This window comes from Emys orbicularis, chromosome 7, assembly GCF_028017835.1.
Source record: "Emys orbicularis isolate rEmyOrb1 chromosome 7, rEmyOrb1.hap1, whole genome shotgun sequence".
NCBI lineage: Eukaryota > Metazoa > Chordata > Testudines > Emydidae > Emys > Emys orbicularis.
In genome coordinates, this window is record NC_088689.1 from 46,378,532 (window position 1) to 46,403,432 (window position 24,901).

At 40.9% G+C, this 24,901-nt stretch overlaps 1 protein-coding gene across 1 annotated transcript in view; it reads left to right on the plus strand.

Annotated features, from left to right (window-relative positions):
- Positions 1 to 14,513: 14,513 nt before the first annotated feature.
- The window catches only part of CTNNA3 (catenin alpha 3), a 1,024,091-nt gene continuing 1,013,703 nt past the window's right edge, over positions 14,514 to 24,901 (plus strand). Inside the window, exon 1 of the mRNA XM_065408662.1 lies at positions 14,514 to 14,615. Coding sequence (XP_065264734.1) covers positions 14,514 to 14,615 — 102 coding nt within the window. The remainder of the gene's footprint in view (positions 14,616 to 24,901) is intronic.

The following is a 24,901-nucleotide window of genomic DNA, read 5'->3' on the forward strand; positions in this document are numbered from 1 at the left end:
CTGGTAAATGTAGTGGTCAGAGTGTAAACCTTTAAAGATTAGATCAGGAGTAGGCAACCTATGGCACGCATGCCAAAGGCGGCACGTGAGCTGATTCTCAGTGGCACTCACACTGCCCGGGTCCTGGCCACTGGTCTGGGGGGCTCTGCATTTTAATTTAATTTTAAATGAAGCTGCTTAAACATTTTAAAAACCTTATTTACTTTACATACAACAATAGTTTAGTTATATATTATAGACTTATAGAAAGAGACCTTCTAAAAACATTAAAATGTATTACTGGCACGCAAATCCTTAAATTAGACTGAATAAATGAAGACTCGGCACACCACGTCTGAAAGGTTGCCGACCCCTGGATTAGATCAATCTGAAGCTAGATCATGCAAAACTGGCACTTGACAAAGAAGTAGCCTACTGTAGCCCATGAATGTGAAACACAACGAAATCTATTGTGAAGAGTAGCAGCTGTACAAGGAGAATGAAAAACATGATTTTTAATTCATTACAATGGACTAAGATGAAGATACGTTTACTAAACTGGGAATAACATCACAGTGTGAAAACTAGCAACCATAATATAAAGATGTGTGGTGATAATTTCATAAAAAGAACGTTTAAAGACTCCTTCCTCTGAGTTTCAAGTTAATGTTACATCATGTGTTACTGTAGCAAACACATGTGACTTTTGTTGAGGTGAAGAATAAGCTATGTTTAGTACAAGGTCAACTTGAACTTCCTCTAAACATTCTCTCTGGTCCTTGTTAAAGATAGGAACACTTAAAAAAAAAAAAAAAAGTGTGTGTGTGGGGGGGCTTGGATGCAAACATCCTCTGCCTATTGTTACCAGCACAGTACAACCAGCCATCCAAAAACCACCTAGCACCCAAGAAAGTGTGGAGCATTTGATCAGTACCCAAACCTAATACATGTAGTGAAAAATAACAGGCCAGTTCATTTCAGTGGGAGTCTTCGAAAGTGAAAGACTTCATGAGTACAAAAGGGGCCAATGCATACTGCTTCTTGAATGTGTATCATCCCCATGTCACCCCATACTTCTTTCTTCGAGGCAAAGCTTACTTACATAGCTCAAATATTGCTACTGAAAAGTAGAGCTGGGTGAACTTTTTTTTAGACAAATAGCTTATTTGCCAAAAAATACAGTTTTGGACTGACAAACAATTTGCAAAAGGTTTTGGCTTAAAAAAAGAAAAAACAATGTTAAAATTGAACCATTTTGTTTTGATGTTTAATTTCAAAATGTTCAAAGTTTAACTAGATTTATTTAAAAAAAAAAAAAAAATCAAAGGATTTGAAAAAATCCAGGAATAAAACCATCAACTTTTTTTGTTTTAGATTAAGCAATTTTTTGTTTGACTCAAAATAATTGTTTTGTTTGAGGGGAAAAACTGAAATTTTGGTTTTGGATTGACACAAAATAAATTTTGGGGGATTTTTTTTTTTTTTTTTTTTTTTTTGGTTTGGCCACTGAATTGAAAAAATAGTTATTTGCTCAGCTCTGGTTAAAAAGTTCCTAGACCATAATTTGTGTATCTGGGGAAAACATTATGAACAACTATTAAAGCATCTCTTAGATACATGGTTTGATGCTGTTCTCATTTACATTGGTATATATCCAGCATAACTCTATTGACTTCAATGCAGTTATACTTGTGTAATATTGGTGTAACTGTGGCAGAACCAAGACCATAGATTCTTATGGTTATACTTCAATGGAAGACTTGCCTGAATAAGGATTCCAGCATCAGGATCATGATGTGCTCTTTGGGCTCATTGGGAATGCTCTGGGTTGCTGCTCAGAAACTGATTGACAAGCTCAAAGCCAAAAACTCTGTAACTGGGCAGATTGTAGGATTATCATCATGTAGGAATAAATACAACACAGACTGGATTTCACAACTCACTGTTGACTCCTGTATCTAGACATGCAATGTATTGACACAAAGTGTACTGAGGGAGAAGTGACATTAGCTTACTTTATTAGAAATGATGTAATAGAGTAACTTTGAAAAAGGTATAGGAGTATGTGAAAGTTAAACCCGAAGTTGAACATATTACTTGGATGCATGCAGAAGAATGTATATTGAAATGAAAGGCGGGGCTTCATTCTCCTTGAACTGCTTATTACCATCAGAAGTCAGCAATACTTGGCTAAAGGTCAGAAACGAGAATACATTAATGCCTACAACATGAAAACTTAAAAGTAGGTAATATATTTTTGTGGCTTGCAGACTCCCCCTTCACCATAATTCCCAACTGAGGGAGCTGCTACTAGGCTACAAGACTGTAACTTAATGACATTTGATAGCTCAATAAACCAAGGAATAGGATGATTTAAAATTGAGTTCTTGTGAACATTTCTCTTTGATCAACTCAATTAAATTTGGGACATTGGAGGCAGAGTAAGGATGGTCCCATAGAAATATATAACAAATAGAAGAAAGGGGAAGCTGATAGTCATTAATATTAAATCAGAAATTAGGAATTATAGAAAATTGATAAAGGAAGCAAAGGAACACAAGGAGAAATCTATGGCCAACAGTGGTAAGGACAATAAGGAGTTTTTAAATATATTAGGAACAAGAAGAATCCTGACAATGATATTGATCCACTACTAGATGGAAATGATAGAATTATCAATAATGCAGAAAAGGCAGAAGTGTTCAATAAATCTTTGTTTTCTATTTGGGGGAAAAATAATTATATAGTCTCATCATGTGGTGGTAGTAACACTCTTTCCATTCTGTTAGTGTCTCTGAAGGCTGTTAAACATCAGCTACTAAAGTTTGAAATTTTTAAATTAGCAGGTTCAGGCAACTTACATCCAAGAGTTCTAAAAGAGCTGGCTGAGGAACTTGCTGGACTATTAATGTTGTTCCCCCCCAGTAAGTTTTTGGAGTAGTGGGGAAGTTCCAGAAGACTGGAAGAAAACTAATATGCCAATTTTTAAAAATGGTAAACAAGATGACCCAGGTAATTATAGGCTTGATATCTATCCTGGGCAAGATAATGGAGAGGCTGATATGGGACTCAATTTAATGAAGAATTAGAAGATAATATAACTAATGCAAATCAATATGGGCCTATGGAAAACTGATCCTGTCTAACTTATAATTTTTTGAGTTCATAAGTTTGGTTGATGAATGTAATAGTACTGACAGTAAATTTAGACTCTTTTTTCTATGGTGTTGGACTTGGTACCATACAACATATTCATTAAATACTAGAATGACATAAAATCAACATGGCACACATTAAATGGATTAAAAATATGCTTACTGATAGGTCTAAAATATAATTGTAAACAGGGAATTTTTACTGAGTAGATGTGTTTCCAGTGGAGTCCTTCAGGGATTAGTTTTATGCCCTAGACTATTTAACATTTTTATCAGTAACTTGGAAGAAAACATAACATCACTGATAAAGTTTGTAGATAACCCCAAAATTGAGGGAGTGGTAAATAATGAAGAGGACAGGTCACTGATACAGAGTGAGCTGAATAGCTTGGTAAATTGGGTGCAAGGAATGAATATGACTTTCAATATGGGTAAATGTCCACCTCTAGGAACAAAGAATGTAGGCCATATTTGCAGAGTGGGGGACCCTACCCTGGGAAGTGGGCAGTCTGAAAAAGATTTGGGGATCGTGGCGAATAATCAGATGAAAATAAGCTCCCAAATTTATGCTGTGGCCAAAAGAGCTAATCTATTCCTGCATACATAAATAGGAAAATTTTGAGTAGGAATAGAGAGGTTATTTTACTTCTGAATTTTGCACTGGTGCAACCACTGCTGGAATACTGTCTGGTTCTGGTGCCAATAATTCAAGAAGGATGTTGATAAATTGGAGTTTTCAGAGAAGAGTCACTAGAATGATTAAAGGATTAGAAAACATACCTTATAGCGATTAAGCCAAATAGTCTCAAGGAGCTCAACAAGGAGAAAGCTAAGGGGTGACTTGATTAGTCTAAGTGCGTATGTGGGGAACAAATATTTAATAATGGGCTTTTCAGTGTATCAGAGAAAGGTCTAACACCATCCAATGGCTGGAAGGTGAAGATAGAAAAATGCAGACTGGAAATAAGGTATAATTTTTTGACAGTGAGGGCAATTTACTAAGATGGATTCTTCATCACTGACCATTTTAAAATCATGATTGGATGTTTTTTTCTAAAAGATATGCTTGAAGAATTATTTTGGGGGAAGATCTATAGCATGTGTTATACAGGAAGAAAGCCTAGACTATCACAATTGTCTCTTCAGGACTTGGAATCTACGAATAGTTAAGGCAGTTGAATCCAATTCTCCGGGGCAGCCTTCTATTCCTGTCTCTGTCCCAGAGTTCCTGTATGATGCATCTAAACCCCATTTTTCATAGCTGGCCACTAATTATGTAATCCTCATTTTCTGGGTACCCACATAAGACACCTAGGACTACATTTGCTGAGGTGCTCAGTACTCACAACTGCAACTGAAGTCAACTGGAGCTGTTCTTTGAACATGTAAAATGCTAGTAAGCAAAAATTTCATTGACGGACTTCAATGGAGCCAGGATTTCACCCTTTGTGTAGATACCTTATTTTCCCTCTACCCCTTAGTTTTGTTAGTTTTTTGGTATTTGATTTGTATCTTGTTATGGTGCAATGTACATTAACTGTGGGTGCATCACTACAAGCTTGTTGTTAGGGTTGGTGGAACCTATAAAATACAATCATTCCATTAACAGTGTGATTATACACTATTAGATTTTGGCATAAGACAATATTTTTTTTATTAACTGGTATCTGCATTGAGACCTTCCTCAAGCCTCTGACATACATTTTGTTGTGCTCTCTTTGAGATAGCCCATCTGACTAGCAAGTGTTGCCTTCTAATGACAAGGAGTAACCAAATGTAATGGTTTTAGGATGTAATACTTTTAATGTACATAACTGAATAATTGGCTAGATGGAATATGGAGTTTTTCACCTTCCCCTGAAATATCTAATATTGGCCATTGGTTTAGGCAAGATAGCAGATTAAACGGACAATGTTAAATGGACCAGATCCTTATGTGGTGTAAACAGGTATAGCTCCACTGAAGTTATTTTTATGGCTTCTCTAAAATATGACTTGTTTGCTGTGCTGATTGTGTAGCAGAAGGACTAACAAATATTGTTCCCAGAGCTGTGCTGACATCAGTTGATGCTATGTATAAAAATCTTAAAATTAATAAGATGTTTTATTTTACTAATTAGCTCTTAAATATGCCTCTGCCAGGCTTCATCTTTTTGAGGGATCAGATGTTTCATGTGCTTTTTCCCAGTCTCTTGTTTCTCTTTCTTTAGAGGAAATCTCCTATATTTACAGGAATGAAATGTAGCAAGTATAATGCTTTCAGCAAGCAACCTCTGATGTCTGATTGATGGAACTGTGATGTCTGCTACTAAATCTCATTCATTTTCTGAGCTGAGAATGGCTAGCCAGGTGTTAGAAGATGAACATCAGTTCAGGGTATAAATTCTAGGAAATAAAGATCCTTTCAGGAGAAAAATCTCCAGGTTTAAAAAGGAAAGCACATGATAGTCATTAAGAATGCATCCCAGCCAGATTACTTTGCGGTTGGTGAAACTGGTTTAAGGTTGAAGCTCAGTAGTGTTTCCTTGTAGCATCTCTTCCTTTATAGAAGTAGGCATAAATTTTATGAACGAATACATCCCATGCCATATGACTGAGAAAGGGAAAAATAATTGAGCCTACAAATGTGTTAATATCTTTATGAATTCCTTTGCTGTCCAGTTTGAAAGTCTGAGTCATGGCATTGAGACAGAGGTTGTCATATAATCAGACTGTATGGAAAAGGAAAGAATAGTGATTCAGGAAATTAAGAGACTATACACCAGAAGTCATGGCAAAAATATATTCCATAACCTCTAGTTGTTCAAAATAAATTACAAGGACACTGTTCTGTTTTTAATTATATCTGACATATTTCTACATTAGTATATAGCTTTAAGGATGCCCAACCCCCACCAGCAGCCACTGTGCCCTGTCAGTCATCCTGAAATACACTAGAGCGCTTGTCAGGCCATCAGCTTGCAGATCCACCATGAGCCATAATAGTTGTACTGAAGTTCTAAGCAATTTTTCTGGTGTTTAAACAATTGCTTTAGTGCCTGACTGTGGACTGTTTGTTTTGAGATAGGTGAGTTATGTTGTTATCTTGTAAGTACAATTAGTGATTTTAGCAGTAAACAAAATTCTAATGATTATATATTAGAAAGGTTAGCTGTATTTTTGGAGCCACTTTTTGTCATTACATTATTTTATTTAAATTACAGAGTACTGATTGTACATAGAGCTTGTCTAACAATTATAATTTTTATAGTTTAATTTTACTTCAGGCTGTAGAAAACTCTCTTGCTTTTCTTTATTTCCAACCCCATGCCCCATTCTTTTATTCACTGAAACGCAGAACGTTGTCAATTTAGACATAGTTTGTAATAAGAAGACACAACAAAAGTTAGCACTTAGCTTAAAGTATACCGTTGTGTATGAGTGCAGGTTATTGGTTTTTGTTCCATTGAGACTGAAATACTCTCTCTCCATGAAACCTGAAAGTCATGTCTAATGTTCTAAGATGTTGTAATACACTGGTGAAATTGACTTCTGTATAGATTAATATATCTAAGTTCCAAATTATAGTAGCTTTGCATCAAAGTATCTTATAACCAAGAGCCCTACTGTGTCCAAAGGGCATACTATACTAGAGTAGATATTTTGTTTTTATTAAACAATGGGCTGTGATCTCAGTGTTCTCAAGAAATGCACACCTGGGAAAGTTGTTTGCTTAGCAAAGAGGCAATATAGTTCCAGTTACAAGCACAGGCGGTTCTCCTGAAGTTACAAATATCAGAAAGTATCTTAAGTATTTTCCCTGATTGCCTCTATACTTTCCTCTTTATTGCCTTGATATGTTTCCAATCCACAAGAATACTAATAATTAATAACAAAAAATGATAGTGAAAACATAGAATTTTATGAATACTTCTGTGGGGCACAGCTGAGGATTCAAAATAGCTTGTAAGCAATACTGTGAAAACTGTACTAACTAGGGTTGCCAACCGTCCAGGATTGCCCTGGATTCTCCAGGAATTAAAAATTAATATTTTATTAAAGATTGTCATGTGATGAAACCTCCAGGAATACGTTCAACCTAAACTGGCAACCCTAGTGCTAACTTGTTAAGATTTTGCAGTTATCAAAGCCACTTTTAGAGGAATTCCTTTTTGTAAGAAAGAGGCATGCTACAAAAGACTACTTTCCAGAAACCTCTAAGTGTTAAGTTGTTTTACTGTAGCTTAGAATATATGATTGAGATTTTCAGAGCAGTGCTGGGGATTTTGCCACACATTTTCCACTAATTTTAACAATATAAAGTCCAGACCTAGAGCTTGCTGAAGTCAGTGGGAGGACTACCATTGCCTTAATAGGGATTTGATCTGGCTCTAAGCAGTCAGTAAGTATGTCTGTTTATTAGACAAACTGGTAGTAGCAAGGGGTTGCAACAACAAATAGAGATGGTTCTCAGCTTCAAAACTTGAGTCTGGTTTATAACATGCCCGAAGAAGACTGTTCAGAACCAAGGTTTTGGATCAAGCTAATCTTCAAGAAGATGAGAACAAATGGTGGCATAATAAAATTAAGATGTTTACAACAGTCTCCAACCTGTCAAGGAATATGCAAAATATGAAGACGAGTCATCTTTCACTTTGAGTATTTGTTATAGGAGGAGGGTAAATGCGAAGGGGGCTGCAGCATGCTGTCAAACAGGCAAGGAGCGAATGCTTTTTGTTTCTGTATTTTTTGAGTTAAGCAGTGTTGCCACATTTTGACTGAGTTAAGGTGACTCCACTAGGAACAACTTAAATCATGAGTATGTCTAAAGAGAAAATAAACCAAAAAAAATCTTCCAGTGATTTCTTCAAACTGACAATAGACGCATGAGGTGCTTCCCCTTGCAACTGATGTGCAGACTTGCCAAGAAAGAATTCAGAACAAAATTAACACTGTCCATTTGCAACAGCTCTGGTGGTCTTCAATTTGGACATGCAATTTTGGGAAACAAATCTTGGAAATAAATTCAAAGCTGCAGAGCAAAAACCAAGAGCATTGTGCATAATAAAAAGTGGACTGGGTCGTTAATTTAAAATGAAAATGCAGTTTGAAATTTTGGCTAGACACTTCAGAAAGCCAGGTCACTGATGTTCCCCCACACCCCTAAAACGTGAATTTCAGTAGGTTGAAGAAAACAGGTCTTTCAAGGGTGTGAAATTGTTGTTATTCTGATGCTAAAACAGCAGAAGAATCTGGTTCTCAGACAGTGGAAAGAACCCATTGACTTCAATGGTCAGGCTGAACCCAAGGCTTCACTCTATACAAAGCCAGTCTTGTTGATTTATCATGGAGTGGCAGCTTAAGAAGCATTAAATAGGAGTCAAATGTAGGTTCAGATGTGGAATCTAATTCAGAAGTGGACATGCATGGCTGGCTAGCTGATAATAGTTTTCTAGAAGCCATAAACTCATGGATATTAGAATTAGCTTTCATACCAATATGTCAAAAAGGACCTTGCATTAATATTTAGAACTTGTCTGAGATGTCCTAATGCAAAATGGATGTGTGACTGTCAGAATGGAAATCTATTTTCCAGGTTACTGTTAGATTTTTTGCAAATATTGACAGAAATAACCCTAATTTAGCACTAGTGTGTAACTTACCTGCACGCTAGGCAAGTTTTGAAGTTTTGTATTTCTTATTTATATTGTGATGGGGGAACCTTTTCTGAGCATTAGTGCCCAAAAATAAAGTGACAGGTTGACAGCCAGCATCTTTGTGGACGCCTGTTGTATCTGTACTTCCTTCCACCTTAGCTTGCGATAGCCCCATCTTTAACATTAGACATCCACTCTGGGGTCAGAGCATTATGCACTTGGATATATATATATATTTTTAATACATGAAGAGCAAACAGATATTTGCAGTCAGTGGGACCTCTTATTATAGATTTAACAGCAGCAGAACAAGAAAGAACAAAAGTGAAGTTGGTGAGGGTGTACATAGTAGGTGTCTCCTCTGATAGTCTAAACTGAACTCTGAAAACAAGATGGTTTCTGATGGCTGTACAGAGAGAGAGTGCTTTGAAATATAAAGTTTCACTACCAAATCAAAAGGCATCTTGATTTCATAGCTACATAACCTCAGGTATATCAGTCCCTCCTAGACTATGGAAGTCTATTTGGGGACGTGCCACCAGAACAGGAATCGTGCTATTTCAAGCATTCATGACTTAAGTTCAGCACCATTGTACTAAATCATCTTGTTCCCTTGCTACCTCCACTGGACAGCAGATGGAGAGAGTCTACTTTGTCACAGTGAAGACTAGAAAATGCCTAGAATATGAGAATAGGGAAAAAGTTTAGAGAACTTCTCTCCTGCTGAATTGTTCTTGGTTTAAAAGAAGAAAAAATAGTTTTTTTAAAATATATTCTAAACATTAAATTCACTGACAGTGAATAACTATGCAAAGAAAAAAAATGAGGATCATCTAAATGACCTTATTTTTCAGCATATACAGTATAGCCAATTTCAAGTTTATGGAGATGGAAAAAACTGAGATGAAAAGGGGATAAGAACTTTACAGAAGCTAGGAGGATGGATGAAACAAATTGTTCTTTGTGCAGCTTTTGTAGTCTTTGATAGTTGTCATTCATTCTCAAATTTTCAAATAGCAGATATGAACTGTAATCAGGCGCGGACTCACCCCTGTGGCGCCTCCTGCTGGTCATCTTGGGAATTAGCTCACCCAGTGTCCGGAGCGCCCTCTGCAGGCCAGATGTCCCGCCTGTCATTGGCCCCCGTATCCCTCCCGGACCCCGGTGCCCTTGGCTTGAGTGCTGCCCCCCTGGCAGTACCCCACTCTCTCTCTGGGTCTCCCACCTAGGGGAACCCCCACCCCCTATCCCAATGTCACCTCAGTTGTGGCTACTGCCAGTCATCATCTAGCCCCCGCAGCCCAGGGCAGACTGCAGTCTATCAGCCAATCATCACCGGCAACAAGGGGTTTGGACTGGCTGCCTTTACCCACCCTCAGATTGCCCCTCTGCAACCCCAATACCTATATGGGCCTAGGACCAGGCCCTGCAGCCTGGGGAGTTGCTGGCCTAGGGCTTCCCAGCCCCCAAGGCCTTTCCCCAGCCCTGCCTCACTCTAGGTGCCCAGGTACACTCCCTGCAGCCAGGCCTGTCTCTCTCTCTCCTGTCAGAGGAAGACTCCTCAGCTTTTGGCTGCCCTGGCCTTCTTATAAGGCTGAGTTCTTCAGTTTGGGGCGTGGCCCCATCTGCAGCCACTTCCCCAATCAGCCGGGGTTTTGCTCCTTTCAGGGCCGGCTGTGGCTTTTTGGCTGCCCCAAGCAAAAACAAAAACAAAAACAAAAAATGGGGCGGCAAAAAACAAACAAACAAACAAAAAAAACCAGTGATCTGTGTGCTGGAGTGCGGGTGCAGGGGGACCGGCTAGCAGGGGGGAGGGGGAGGGAGCGGGCGGGAGAGAGAGAGAGAGAAGGGGGGCGGCCAGGGCTACAGCGGGGCGCTGCCATGCGGCCCCTCCCGCCGCGCCGCGCGCCGCCTGCCGGGAGGGCTCCGCTCCAGTCAGTGGGGAGGGAAGGATGAGGACTGCTTTGCCGGGCTTGCTGCAGGGCGCTCTGGTCCTCCGCGCCACTGCCCCCTACAGGGCGGCCGGAGCGGAACAAAAAAAAAAAAAGTGGCCGTGCCACCCGAGGATTGGGCGGAATGCCGCCTCGTTCAATCTGCCGCCCCAAGCACCAGCTTGCTCGGCTGGTGCCTGGAGCTGGCCCTGGCTCCTTTACACAGCCCCAGCCCTCTGCAGGGCTTTTCCAACCCCTTCAGGGCTGGAGTGGGTGTTCACCCCGCTACAGAACCAAAAATGTGGGGCACCAATGTAACTTTAATGGAACAACAAGAGTTCCACCAGAACAGAAGAATTTCCTGATTCTACTACCAATTATTTTAACGAAGGGCCTCCTGCAATGGTTGTTGCCTATTGTTCTGTACTGAACTAATCCATCTTTTCAATGGCGTAAATTTTGACAGCGATAAGGATGCAAATAAAGAAATAGATTTAATAGTTTTTAACACAGCCACTTTGCCACTAGGTAAAGTGGTGTCCTCAGGACAATGTTAATGTGAAATCCTGGCTTTTGCCATTCTTATGGCTGTCATGCCAAAGCCAGTTTTGTTTCTAAATTAAAGTCCAGGGCTGAAATCCTGGCCCCATTTGACTCAATGGCAAAACTTTCATTGACATTAAAGTCAATCTAGATATAGATTCACATGAGCTTTTGCTGAGTTAATAAAGATTAAAGATGAGTGTTTTATTCTGTCCTACTGGAGAGCAATACCTCTCTCTGCATGTGTCTGGTTTTGATTTTTTTTCCCTATAGGGTTGCCAGAAGATTTTAGGTAGCACAATCTTTTATGCTTCGATTGTATGCTGTATGGGGCAGGGACAAATTTTTTTTGTTCCGTGTTTGTACAGCGCCTAGCACTCTGGGGTCGTGGTCCAGGACTAGTGGTCCCAATTGCTATGTGAATATAAATAATATGGGGGGGGGAGACAGCTGATGTTTTAATGCTCATGATCATGTCAACAGATGTCTTGACGGGCATTAACTCCCACAAGAAGTAGCCTTCTCCATTTTATAGTGAGGACTAATGTCCTCCCCAATTTCTCTTAGAGGCAACTTTAACCTATATAACATGGGCTTTGGCACAGTTGTTACCTCCTGTTTTAGGCTACTCAGGGAGGGCACTTAAACATGTATTTGGTTTTAAGCATGTGCTTAAGTCACACTAAAATCAATGGGATTTAAACATGTGCTTAAAATTAAGCATGTGCTCAAATGCTTTCCTGAACTGGGGACTGACAGCAGACCCTAAGTGTGGTAGTAATCCTATACGTTGCATACTGTGTTGTATCTTTACTTATAATGGTGTTGCAGCATTCAAATCAAATAACCTAATTTTCTTGTTTAAAAGCTTCCTCAGGTTTTTTTTGGCAATACCAGAATACTTAAATTTATGTAAAAATCTAAAATTCTTGCTATAAGTGCTAGACAAAAAGGTAGGAAGTTTTCTTTAGTCAGGAATAGTATTGTAAAGACTTCTACTCCTCATGGTTGTCATCTACTCCTATACAATTGAATATACTAGAACCCACGACGAGCTGCAAATGTGATAGACTAGTAATTAAGCAGTAAACTTGCTACTTATGTAACCTTTACTGAGAATGGTGCAAACATAAATTGCCTCTAACCTTAACTTTTCAATCATCATTATCAACATGACTTAAGCTAATATTTTCTTCATTACACAGGGAGGGAAATATGAGCAACATGTTATTCAAGTTGCCTATAATAAATTTTTTCACTAGAAACCCTGAGCCTACTGTCTCACATTAAATCAGTGCTAGGTTCACCACAAGGAGATGCATATCACCCTAGACTGCATAATCACAGTATTTTACTACTGTAATATACAGCAGTTGTAATAAGTCCTATTTATAAAAGACAGTCATCTGTTATTTCTGTATTAGAAGCCTTTATTGGTTAAATATACTTTGCAGAGGTGTGTTTAATGTGTCTTCTAGGTCAGTGGTTCCCAAACTTTAACAACCCGCGAACCCCTTTCACTAAATTGTGAAATCTCGTGAACCCCCACCTAAAAATGAATATTTCCAGGGATTTGTTTAAATTTCCTCAGTGTGATGGATGTGCTTGCTTTGCTCTGCATAGCTCTTGGAAATCCGGAACCACTGGAGAAAGATAAAGTCTCAGGTCTGGTTCGGCATCAAGTCTATTTCTGTATTTAGTTTTCAGATGTGCATACAAGGAAAACGCTTTCTCGCATAAGTATGTTGTTGAAAATGGTAACAAAACTGTAGTAGCTTTCTCTGCCAGAAGGGGGTATTTGTTTCTTAAACTCAGCCAAAAGTTGATCAATGACAGATTTCTAAAACTCCTTTTCAGTTTGTAATCATAGGAGATCTCAATCAATTTCCTCTTTTTCAATATCTGTGTTGAGAAAGTGGTATCATCAAAAGGGTTGCGAATCCAGTCATCATCGCCTGACATAGCTGGAAAGTATTCCCTAAAAGTTGTGCAAAGTCCTTTTAGATGTGCAATTACAGTATATTAGTTTTAGCGCACTGATCCAACTGAAGCTTATGTTCTTCATGACTTCCTGGCAGATTACTGAAACACTCAGTTTGATTATTTTCCAAACAACTTTCCCAGAACTGCAACTTCTTTATCATGGATTCAACTCGCTCTTGCACATTGAAAAATGTTATATTGAGACTTTGAAGAGATAGATGTAGGTCATTAATTCTTGAGAAAATATCTGCTAAATAAGCTAGGCTCTGGAGCCAGACATTATTTTCCATACAGCTGGCAAGCTGGAAAGGGTGGCTGCTGGAAAAAAAAACTAGGATTTCTGTTCTAAGCTCAAACAAGCGCACAAGGATTTTGCCCCATGAGAGCCATTTAACTTTGGTATGGGTCAACAGACAGTTGTGTATACTACCCATTTCTGCACAAAGTACGTGAAATATTCTGGAATTTGGTGGCCCCTGCTCAATCTGCCCTTCATGCCGCCCAACTTCCCTGTCTACCAAGGACAGGGGTCTGAGCTGCCACCTGCGTGCCTGGGGTCCCAACTGCAGCCCTGCCAACCATGGGGCTCATGCTGCTGGCCCCGTGCTGGGGTCTGGGCCACCGGCTCTGCACTCCACTGAGCTCAGGCTGCTGGTCCCCGCTGACCGCTGGGGCTTGAGCTGCCGGCCCCAACTGCCCAGCCCCACGCTTCATGGGGCTTGGCGTGCCGACCCTATGCTGACCACTGGGGCTCGGGCTGCCAGCCCCCCCGCTGACGGGGGCAGGGCTCAGACTGCTAGCCCCAACTGCCTGGCCCCATTGTCCATGGGGCTTGGGCTACCAGCCCTGCGCTGATGGGGGCAGGGCTTGGGCTGCCGGCCCCAACTGCCCAGCCCCATTCGCCATGGGGCTCGGGCTACCAGCCGCGCGCTGACTACTGGGGCTTGGGCTGCCGGCCCCAACTGGCGCGGGCTCTGTCTGCCCTGCAACCGCATCCCACCTGCTGCTTCCCATGTCTGGGGTCCTCTGGACACCATTAGGGAAATTTTGCTGGCAAACCCCCTGTAATGTTGTGCAACCCCAGTTTGGGAACCACTGTTCTAGGTGCTAAATAGTTAACATTCTATCTACAATTTGTTAGGAATATTATGTTGACACAATACCATAGTAGCCTAGGCCCTGATCCTCATTCCACTTATCCAAGTACCTCGGTCCATACCAGTCTCAGTCTTGCTGACCCAATTATTGTTATTTACTGTTGTATCTTTGTTTTGTTTACAGGTGACATGTCAGCAGCAGTGCCAAATGTTACATTGAAAATTGATCCTCAGGATCTTCAGATCCAGACATTTACAGTGGAGAAGCTGTTGGAACCATTGATAATTCAGGTATTTTTAGCACTGCAAAAATATTATGGACATTCATAAGAGGAGAGAAACGAGGGAAGAATTTACTTTACTCCTACCTAATGATGGGAAAACTGTATCTGAGTCTTCTGTACCTATGTATACACAATACTGGCTCAGGAATAGTCCAATTCACTTAGCTTCCTCTATTCTCACAAATGCAGCACATTTTATTGTACCTAATATAATCTGTTCCACTGAAACCCTTATTCAGTGTTATCTAATGAATATGTAAATATAGAAGGGAGAGAGAGATTACAAGTGGAGCTCCAGTATATAAAATGTCACATGGAAGGAAGGAAGGGAGTCTGTTGCAGTTGATGGACAGAGGGGAAAGGAAGGATCTTGAGATCTGTAGATAAGTCTAGTTATCTGAACCTAAAAGACTTCACATTCTGTGCCATGTTCTGTTTTAGATGAACCTGTTTGACAGTCCCTAATATCCCTGCCATTTAATTATTGTATATTGTACAATCATTATTTTAAATTGACAGGGTTTTTTGTCAACAGAAACATAGACCCAATGGTTTAACAAAACTCCAGCAACTCTATAAATTGAGTCTGTTAAGTGTAAGCACACTATAAAATCTAGGGTTATTCCAAAAGTGTTCACCACTTAAAGAGAAAATCTTGATCACACACAGCTGAGTTTACACGTAAACAAGAAACTTCTTTTTCTATTTTACATCTATGCAATGGAAAATGCCTTGTTGAAAAAAACCTAGACAGAATTGCAATAGAATGATTATGCATGTGACTGTTTTTTTTTAAAAAAGGCACTTGTACTATACCACCCTTTTTAACAGTAGTCCTTTCTTTATTAGGCTAGGAATAGGAAATACGTCCTCTTCTCTGAATCCTAAACTATTCTTGGATTTTTTTTTTTTTATGCACAGATGTAGCGGCATTTGATTTTTGTAACAGGGTCGCTTGCCCCTTTGAGGGCTAGGGCCAGCCAACCCTAGTTACTAAGGGGACACACCTGAGCGGGGATCGGCTGATTACCTTATGAAGAGCAGCTGTAAGCTACAGAGAGGGGGGGATTCCTAGGGAGACTAGAATGGAGTACAGAGGTTGCTGGGAGTGAGTAGGCTCCGGAAGAGGAAACTTGGGACTTGAGGAATGAGACTACAGACAGGAAAGGCCTCAGAGTGACCTGATAATGAAGTAAATGGATGGATTTGACATTTTGAATGTTTGTTAATTTCATAAACCAGAACCTGAGAAGGGGTGTGAAAGAACAACAGGGTTGAGAGTTATTGAAGAAAGGCCTTGAAGGGAGAAACTGAGGCGGGGTCTGCTTGCAGGGCTGCCCTTAGGCCACGAGGGCGTGTGCGAGAGGCGGCCACCTAATGACACTTCTAGTCAGTTACATGTAGCACAGCCATGTCAGCACATCACTTTCTTTCAAAATTTGTCACCACTGCAGAGCAAACTTCTTGTCACAGTGCTATACTGTTCATTTGTTGTTCTGCTCCTGCTGACTGTTAGAACATAATCCTTCCTTAGGGCCTGATCTGTAGCCTGTTGAATTCAATGAGAGACCCTCCCCTCCCCCATTGATTTCAACAGGCAGAGACAACCCGTGCCTGCCAATAGTGAGGGCAGCAGCTTCAGAAGATGTTACCGACCATGCTCAGTACAAGCCAAGCAGCGAATCGGGGTGTGTGTGTGTGTGTGTGTGTGTGACACGTGACCCGGTGTGCCCCTCCATGTGTGGCCTCTGTCAACAGGCTTTGGATCAGGCCCTCATACTCTAGTCAAATAGATTATTTTCAGGGGTTGGCACTACCATGTTGTGTGACGGACACTTGACAAAGTTACCTTACTTAGTGATAGACATGGGGGGGGGGAGGGGGAAGGGGGTTATGTCATTCAACGTTTCTTGAAAAATTACCACGGACCTCAAAATTTTTACCATGGACACATTGGTGACCCCTGATTATTTTACATCGGTACTTAGTTTGTATTACAGCCCTTTGAGGTGTCACTTGTCTTAAAAGGCAGTTGAGGTTGCTCATCCCTTTGGAGGATCCAAACCTTTGTCCCTGGAAGTAAAAATGTCCTAATGTTGATTGAAATAGAAACAACCTGTTGAATTTATTGGTGCAGATCCTATGTTGTGACTCCAGTTGTGGTGGAAGTGTGTGTCTGAATAAAGGTAAAGGTTCGGAGGGAGGTAGAAGGTGGATCCAGATCAGAACAGAAACATTTTTTTTTCTAGATGACTCTACAATAGTTTCCTTTGGCAGCTCCCCTAAAAGTAGTATCTGTGGTCAATGCAGAGTATGACCACAAGGTGACAAGGCTAATTCAAAATAAACTAACTTATTCTTGGTCACCAGTAATGAATAAATAAAATAAACATTCTAAGGCTTTGATTCTGTCTGAAGTTAGTATCTTCCATTACAGATTCCAGATCTACATTAATCTTAAAAGAAAGTTATGAAAAATCGTCATTATTTCGCTATAGCGAATAGTCGTCGTTAATCTCTCTGCATTTATTCCTTAGTATAGCTTCCATTGTTTTGTTATATTCCTTAAAGTGTTGAGTGCAGAATGTTCCAGGTTACTTATTGCCTTTACATCTAATCTGTGCACTAATTGATAGTGACTTACGTCACTGTCTGACTTCCAGATTCATTTGTTCATAAATCTTTAGCCTGTTTCTTTTAATAGTTTCCTTATTCTTCACTTTAAGCTTTGATTTCCCTTTAATTTAAAACTTTTCCCCAGTACGTAGGTAAATCAGGAGGTAATTGTGCATGGATGCCAAGACTGATACATTTTAGTCATCCAATTCCATTTACTCTGTGTGATAACTTTCACAGTTGCATCTATCTGCAATAAATTCCTCCAAAGGATTAGACAATCGTTTCCCCAGCAATTACATTTTTTTTATTGTAACTATATGCATATGCATTTAATCGCTTTAAAAAGTCCTCACTGGGCAAAAGAGGTGATACATGGGGGGGGGGCATGCAGGGTCATGCTCCCCCAGATTTGCTGGTTGGCTTGTACTGAGCATGTTCAGTAATATTGATGAAGCTGGCTATCCTCACTCTGCCCCCCCCCCCCGCCCACTATCTCTGCTTGGCAATGTAAGGGGGGGAGAAACTTGGTTTTATGCAGAGTTGCATTTTTTTTTTTTTACTTCTATTTATTGTATAATCTGTAAAAGGTGGGCCACACTGCTAGATGCAGTCTGTGAAAGTGGTCCAATCTAGATCATATCTGCACCTTTGTGTCTTTATAGGTAAAAGCTCAGTTGATGAGTGTTGCATTTTTTGCCTAATTCACAAGCACTATAAAGTCTGACTGTACTGTCAGATTGAATAGGTTGATAGCCTACAAGAAATATTTTGTATAGGCTTTTTAGGTTCTAAAGGTTGCTGAATCATAAAGCTGGGATGCACTCTCAGTGACATGCCATTTGTGAACTCCCCAAGTAGGCTTCATAATAAATAACTTTGTTGAATAATATATGTAGCACAAAGGCAACACTGATTTCAGGTAGTTTCTGACCTTATTATTTTGCTTATAGGCATGTGAGTGTACTGTGGGTGTACAATCCACTTAAAAACCCTGAACTCTGGGGTTTGGAGAGGATGTTTGCCAAATTCTTCTATTCCCCCCCCCTTTTTTTTCCCGGCAGCTTTCCTTTAAAGAGATCCCATCAACATGTAAACTGTCTTCATCTGAAAGTGTTGTACCTATTATTGTTTCAAGATTTGTTGTATTTAAGGTTACTGTGACTGCAGGAGTTTAATGGAAAACTCTCCTTTCAGTTTGTTCATTGTGTTCATTTGACAACATTAGGTGTATAGCCAGTTTCATTGTTTTGTTGAAGCTCAGTTGAGTTTTCTCTCTTGTGCATTTATGTGAAGGCATCTCTCCTGCTGGACCTGGGAAAGAGCATGCCCATGGCATCCCCCAGGAGAGTGCTCACCAGACAGAGAACAGCAGTCTCACTACAACTAAAGAGGCAGCAGATTGGGGATATGCATGGAGGGGAAAAGAATAGGTGGGTAGGGGACAGGGAAGGGTCAAGTATATTTGGTGTTGTGGTTCTCAGGCCTGCTTATTCTTTTACTGAAAAGACACTTGGACCATTCTCCTCTGGTATATCAACTCTGAAGACATGAAACCAGCACCACAGTTATCAGCTCCCTTTGGCACACATGCTCCGTGCAGTTTGCACACCAGACACCTGCTTGGGATAAAAATAAAGCGTACTTACTATTTCATCTTTGATATTTTTATTAAAGGGAAGCACAAGTTACACAGAAAATAAACACAAAGATGCAACATCAGGCTTTACGTTTTCATATTTCTAGTAAGAGTCATTTATTGTCTTTCCCAGCATACCCCCTAGCTATAGGAGGCATTCAGCATTCACAGACAGCCTGCCACTTTGAGACTGTCCTCCAAGTTCTGGATAAAAATCTTCAGTTCCAAGCCTGCTTTTAAAAGACTTATTTTTTTTCTCTTTGTCCATGGTGACTCGTGGTTAGTCAAAGAGGAAAATTCCCCCCAATTTGGAAGCTGGGATCTTCTTTTCAATTTCAAATTATCTCGGTGTCTTTCCATTAATGTCTCTTCCTGGGTTGGACAATGGGGATAGTTACTTGAAGCCAGTTTGATGTGAACAACTGGCTTGGTAGGTGCCCCTTCCTGCTTGACTGCTCACCACCTTGCTGTGAGGTGTAGCTGAAGTTGCAGAACAGATTGAGCACAGTTTTCTAAATACACAAAATGTAAAATGACAGTCTGTATACATATGTCATAGTGGCCAAGTTCAGAGCATTACAAGCTTTCACAAAAGACCTCACTTGATATATTTTATAGTACAATAACATTGTATGCAGTCAGTTGGTTTAACTGCTTTTTTGGGGGGGTTAAACCTTCTGTTATCCCCTTGGGGTGTCTGGCCTCTGATTGTCACAACACATTTGTAGCTTAGGGTTTCTCCTTTTGGATAGAAGGGCCAATGGAAGTCTATTAGTAATAGGGGAGTTGTCTTTAGTTCTGTGCAGAATAAGTGCACTCTAAGGGCAGGTCTACACTTAAAACACTGCATTGGCACAGTTGGCACTGATGCCGCTATAGTGCTTTAATGGAGACACTCTATGCTGACAGGAGAGCTCTCCACGAGAAGCAGTAGATATGTCAGTGAGAGAAGCTCTCCTGCTGACATAATGCTGTCTAGACCAGTGCTTAGGTCAGTATAACTACATCGCTCGGGGTGTGGATTTTTCATACCCCTGAACAACATGGTTATACTGAAGTAATTCTGTAGTGCAGACCTGTCCTAAGAGTGGCAAAAAACTATTAACCACAATTTGTATGGGCAGTACTTCTTTTTCTCCAGACATCTGAATTACAAAAAGGACTGTTAGTGTTTGAAAGTATAGGCAAGCTGTATGGCCCTTGCCGCTAGGCAGCTCAAAACAAATGCTTTATTCTTTTGAACAGTGAAAGGCTTCCCAGTTCCAACTGGCCCACTCAGCAGGTGCAGTTTGATATGTTGATTTGGCTTCTGAGGCCCATATTAACCTATTCAGAGCCTGTGTTGGGTACACACAGACCCTTAAATCAAGAAAGCCCAGCCTCTGGCCTAACTCAAAATCTTTTAGATGAAATCTGGAAATGAAAAGCAAAGACAATTTGCTTGACATTTGCAGCTTGGAGGTATCTCAGGAATGAAGCTTGAATCTGTAGTATAATTCTTTTTCTCCAGATATACTGAATACCTTTTGAAAATCAAGGTTTTCACTGAGTGTTGGAAAACATGCTTGGTGTGCATTGCCACTGGGGTGCAGGAGGATGTGACAGTGTTTAATTAACTGGGAGTTGTGATTGAGCATGGACTGGATAAATGGGATCATACTTTATCTGATAGCATGTGCTATTATGCTAGCATTTTGTCTGGGTACTGTACCCTTCCACTGCTAGCTGTATTAATGATGTAGCAAAAGGAACAAACCTAGTATGATGCCACTGCACAGTTCAGTTATCCCTGTGCAAGTTGCACCCCTCATTCACATCTTTCAAGATTATTTTTATATTTCCTAACCTAAGTGAGCCAAGAACTTTTTATCAAATTGTGATGGGTATTTTAAATCAGAGTCTGCCTCAATGAAATAATATTGAGCCCATTTCTATGGAAATGAATGCATTATGTTTTATCTTCTGATGTTCCTGACAGAGATCCTGAAGATGCAGGGTCCTGCAGGTATAAGCTTTCATCTACTGGAATGAGTATCATATTTTTATTGTTTGTTTTTTATTTCTGTTTGACTTTTTTTAATTGTACAAAACACATTAAACAACTATCACATGTGTGTAAAGGTACATTACACACATCTGAATGCAGTGAAAATTAAAATAAACAAAATGTACTAGTAATAAATTTCTGAGAATGGCAAGTAACCATATTTCTTTAAATCCATCCTGCTTTTCATTTAGGTGAAATGGTATTTTCTCTCAGGACTTAAATCATTCAGGCTTGCATGCTAGTCTTTAACATTAAGTTTGCCGCCTTCCACATTGGAAATATCAGCCTATAAACTGTGAAACTGGCTCTTAACAAAATATGGTCCTTGTGGCTGTATATTGAATCCCCTGAAAATAACATTCTAGGATTTCTAAAGTAAGTTATTTAGACTGTTGCTTTCAATACATATTCCAGCAGCTGGCTGGTTTATGTGAAGTAAATAATTTGGTTTCTTTCTATTGAAGTTTGAACTGAGGCTGTGCTCATCAGTCAAAAGAAAACTCTTTTTAATAATCTAGACGTGAGGTATTTGCATGACATGTCTCCGCATGACTGTCCAAAACAGTTCATAGAATATCATAGAATATCAGGGTTGGAAGGGACCTCAGGAGGTCATCTAGTCCAACCCCCTGCTCAAAGCAGGACCAACCCCCAACTAAATCATCCCAGCCAGGGCTTTGTTAAGCCTGACCTTAAAAATCTCTAAGGAAGGAGATTCCACCACCTCCCTAGGTAACCCATTCCAGTGCTTCACCACCCTCCTAGTGAAAAAGTGTTTCCTAATATCCAACCTAAACCTCCCCCACTGCAACTTGAGACCATTACTCCTTGTTCTGTCATCTGCCACCACTGAGAACAGCCGAGCTCCATCCTCTTTGGAACCCCCCTCAGGTAGTTGAAAGCAGCTATCAAATCCCCCCTCATTCTTCTCTTCTGGAGACTAAACAATCCCAGTTCCCTCAGCCTCTCCTCATAAGTCATGTGCTCCAGACCCCTAATCATTTTTGTTGCCCTCCGCTGGACTCTTTCCAATATTTCCACATCCTTCTTGTAGTGTGGGGCCCAAAACTGGACACAGTACTCCAGATGAGGCCTCACCAATGTCGCATAAAGGGGAACGATCATGTCCCTCGATCTGCTGGCAGTGCCCCTACTTATACAGCCCAAAATGCCATTAGCCTTCTTGGCAACAAGAGCACACTGTTGACTCATATCCAGCTTCTCGTCCACTGTGACCCCTAGGTCCTTTTCTGCAGAACTGCTACCTAGCCATTCGGTCCCTAGTCTGTAGCAGTGCATAGGATTCTTCCGTCCTAAGTGCAGGACTCTGCACTTGTCCTTGTTGAACCTCATCAGGTTTCTTTTGGCCCAATCCTCCAATTTGTCTAGGTCCCTCTGTATCTGATCCCTACCCTCCAGCGTATCTACCACGCCTCCCAGTTTAGTGTCATCTGCAAACTTGCTGAGAATGCAGTCCACACCATCCTCCAGATCATTAATAAAGATATTAAACAAAACCGGCCCCAGGACCGACCCTTGGGGCACTCCGCTTGAAACCGGCTGCCAACTAGACGTGGAGCCATTAATCACTACCCATTGAGCCCGACGATCTAGCCAGCTTTCTATCCACCTTACAGTCCATTCATCCAGTCCATACTTCTTTAACTTGGAGGCAAGAATACTGTGGGAGACTGTATCAAAAGCTTTGCTAAAGTCAAGGAATAACACATCCACTGCTTTCCCCTCATCCACAGAGCCAGTTATCTCATCATAGAAGGCAATTAGGTTAGTCAGGCACGACTTCCCCTTGGTGAATCCATGCTGACTGTTCCTGATCACTTTCCTCTCCTCTAAGTGTTTCATAATTGATTCCTTGAGGACCTGCTCCATGATTTTTCCAGGGACTGAGGTGAGGCTGACTGGCCTGTAGTTCCCCGGATCCTCCTTCTTCCCTTTTTTAAAGATGGGCACTACATTAGCCTTTTTCCAGTAATCCGGGACCTCCCCCGATCACCATGAGTTTTCAAAGATGATGGCCAATGGCTCCGCAATCACATCCGCCAGCGCATCCGGCCGCATGGATTTGTGCTCATCCAGTTTTTCTAAATAGTCCCGAACCACTTCTTTCTCCACGGAGGGCTGGTCACCTCCTCCCCATACTGTGCTGCCCAGTCCAGCAGTCCGGGAGCTGACCTTGTTTGTGAAGACAGAGGCAAAAAAAGCATTGAGTACATTAGCTTTTTCCACATCCTCTGTCACTAGGTTGCCTCCCTCATTCAGTAAGGGGCCCACACTTTCCTTGACTTTCTTCTTGTTGCTAACATACCTGAAGAAACCCTTCTTGTTACTCTTAGTTGAGGTCAGGTGGCAGCTTGTCTTTGTTCTCTGTCTCAAAATTCCATATGAATGAGGCAGGGGCCAAGACTTCCTCGTTTCAAGGACTGGTTATGGAAATGCTTTCCTGAGGATCTGTTGAAGTCCCTCTATTAGGCACTGATCCAGCAGGGCACGAAACCATGTGAACTTCTGAATAAAAGCCTGTATACCACCAGATGAGAGTCTTGATCAGGATATGCAGTTGAAGGGAGACAGACATAGGAATGAATTTATGTGGAAGGCTGGAATTTTGTTAGCTTAACTCTGGGGAGGAGGTGCCTCTGCCCTACCTCCCCCAACTCTCTCATGCTAGGCATTTAAGTGGGTCAGTAAAGTGGGTTATAGGACTCCTATCATATAACCCATAACTGTGAGTAGACCCTCCCTGGCCTACCTCTAGGATTCAGTTCGTTCATCTGAATAGTTTCATTCTCCTCCCTGCATGGGGAACAAAGCATACCACAGGTCTGCGGAGATGTCAGGACTCCCTTTCTCCCATAGGCATAAGGGCCACTAGTGAAATACCAGGTGTCTCTTTACCTCTGGGCATGGCCTTTATCCACACTGAACACTGACCTCAAGCTATGACAAGCTAAACAATACCACCAGTTACTAATGGTATTTTAAAGTCTTATTCCTCGTAACGGAGCTGTGCCTCATAGATGCTGCCAGGAAGATGACAAAACACAGTAGATCTCTGCTAGTTTGATCCTAATGGGAAAAATTCCTTCCTGACCCCAAATAAGCAATCAGTCAGACACGCAACATCCTGAAAACACAGCTCCTATACTGCAAAGGGAGGGAGAAAGGGGGAGGGTGAGGCATCCACAATGGAAGTTCCATGGGTGCTGGAACAATTTGTATTGTGGAGGTGTGGAGAGCAATTGAACCAAACTGTAAACCCTGTATATGATGGAAACCACTTCAAGTCAGGGGTGCAGCAGCACCTTCAGCACCCCTAGTTCCAGCATTTATGAATGGAACAAGAGGCTCCAAAGACCTGGAAAATTGTTTAAATTACTGAAGTGGGAGGAGCTAAGGGCCAATCAGCTTCCATCTACCCTTGCCTGCCCAATCGGAGGCAGAGAACCTATGGAGAAGGAGGGGCCAGTACCTACTTCCTGGACATCCCCACCCTGCATCTCCCCACCCTGCATCTGCCTTCCACACAGCTGTCCAATCAAGTTTCTTGTCCAATGAGGCGGATGGGTGGTGTTATCTTTATTACGCACCCTTTGACATACTGTCTCATATCAAACAACAAGCACTATAGCTGTCTGAATTAGTTGAACTTGAATTTTAAACTATACTAAAGATCTGCTGGCACAGCATAACGAACTAGAAGAATAATAAAGAATTCAAAACATCATTTAGTGAAAATATCTTTTGATGTTTGTTAAATCGACAATACTTCCCTTTTTTAAAAAAAAAAAAAAATCTCTTTAGAATGCACTATTAGCGTGACAGCCATTGCAATGCATCAGAAAATACTTTGTTAGAAAAATTTATGATGGAGTGTGGAGGTTGTGTTCAATAAATGCGGAATGTAGAGTGGGAAGCTACATAAAAATAGCTTGCTTATGCTCGTTAAAATGCATGATTTAAAAACAGTTTA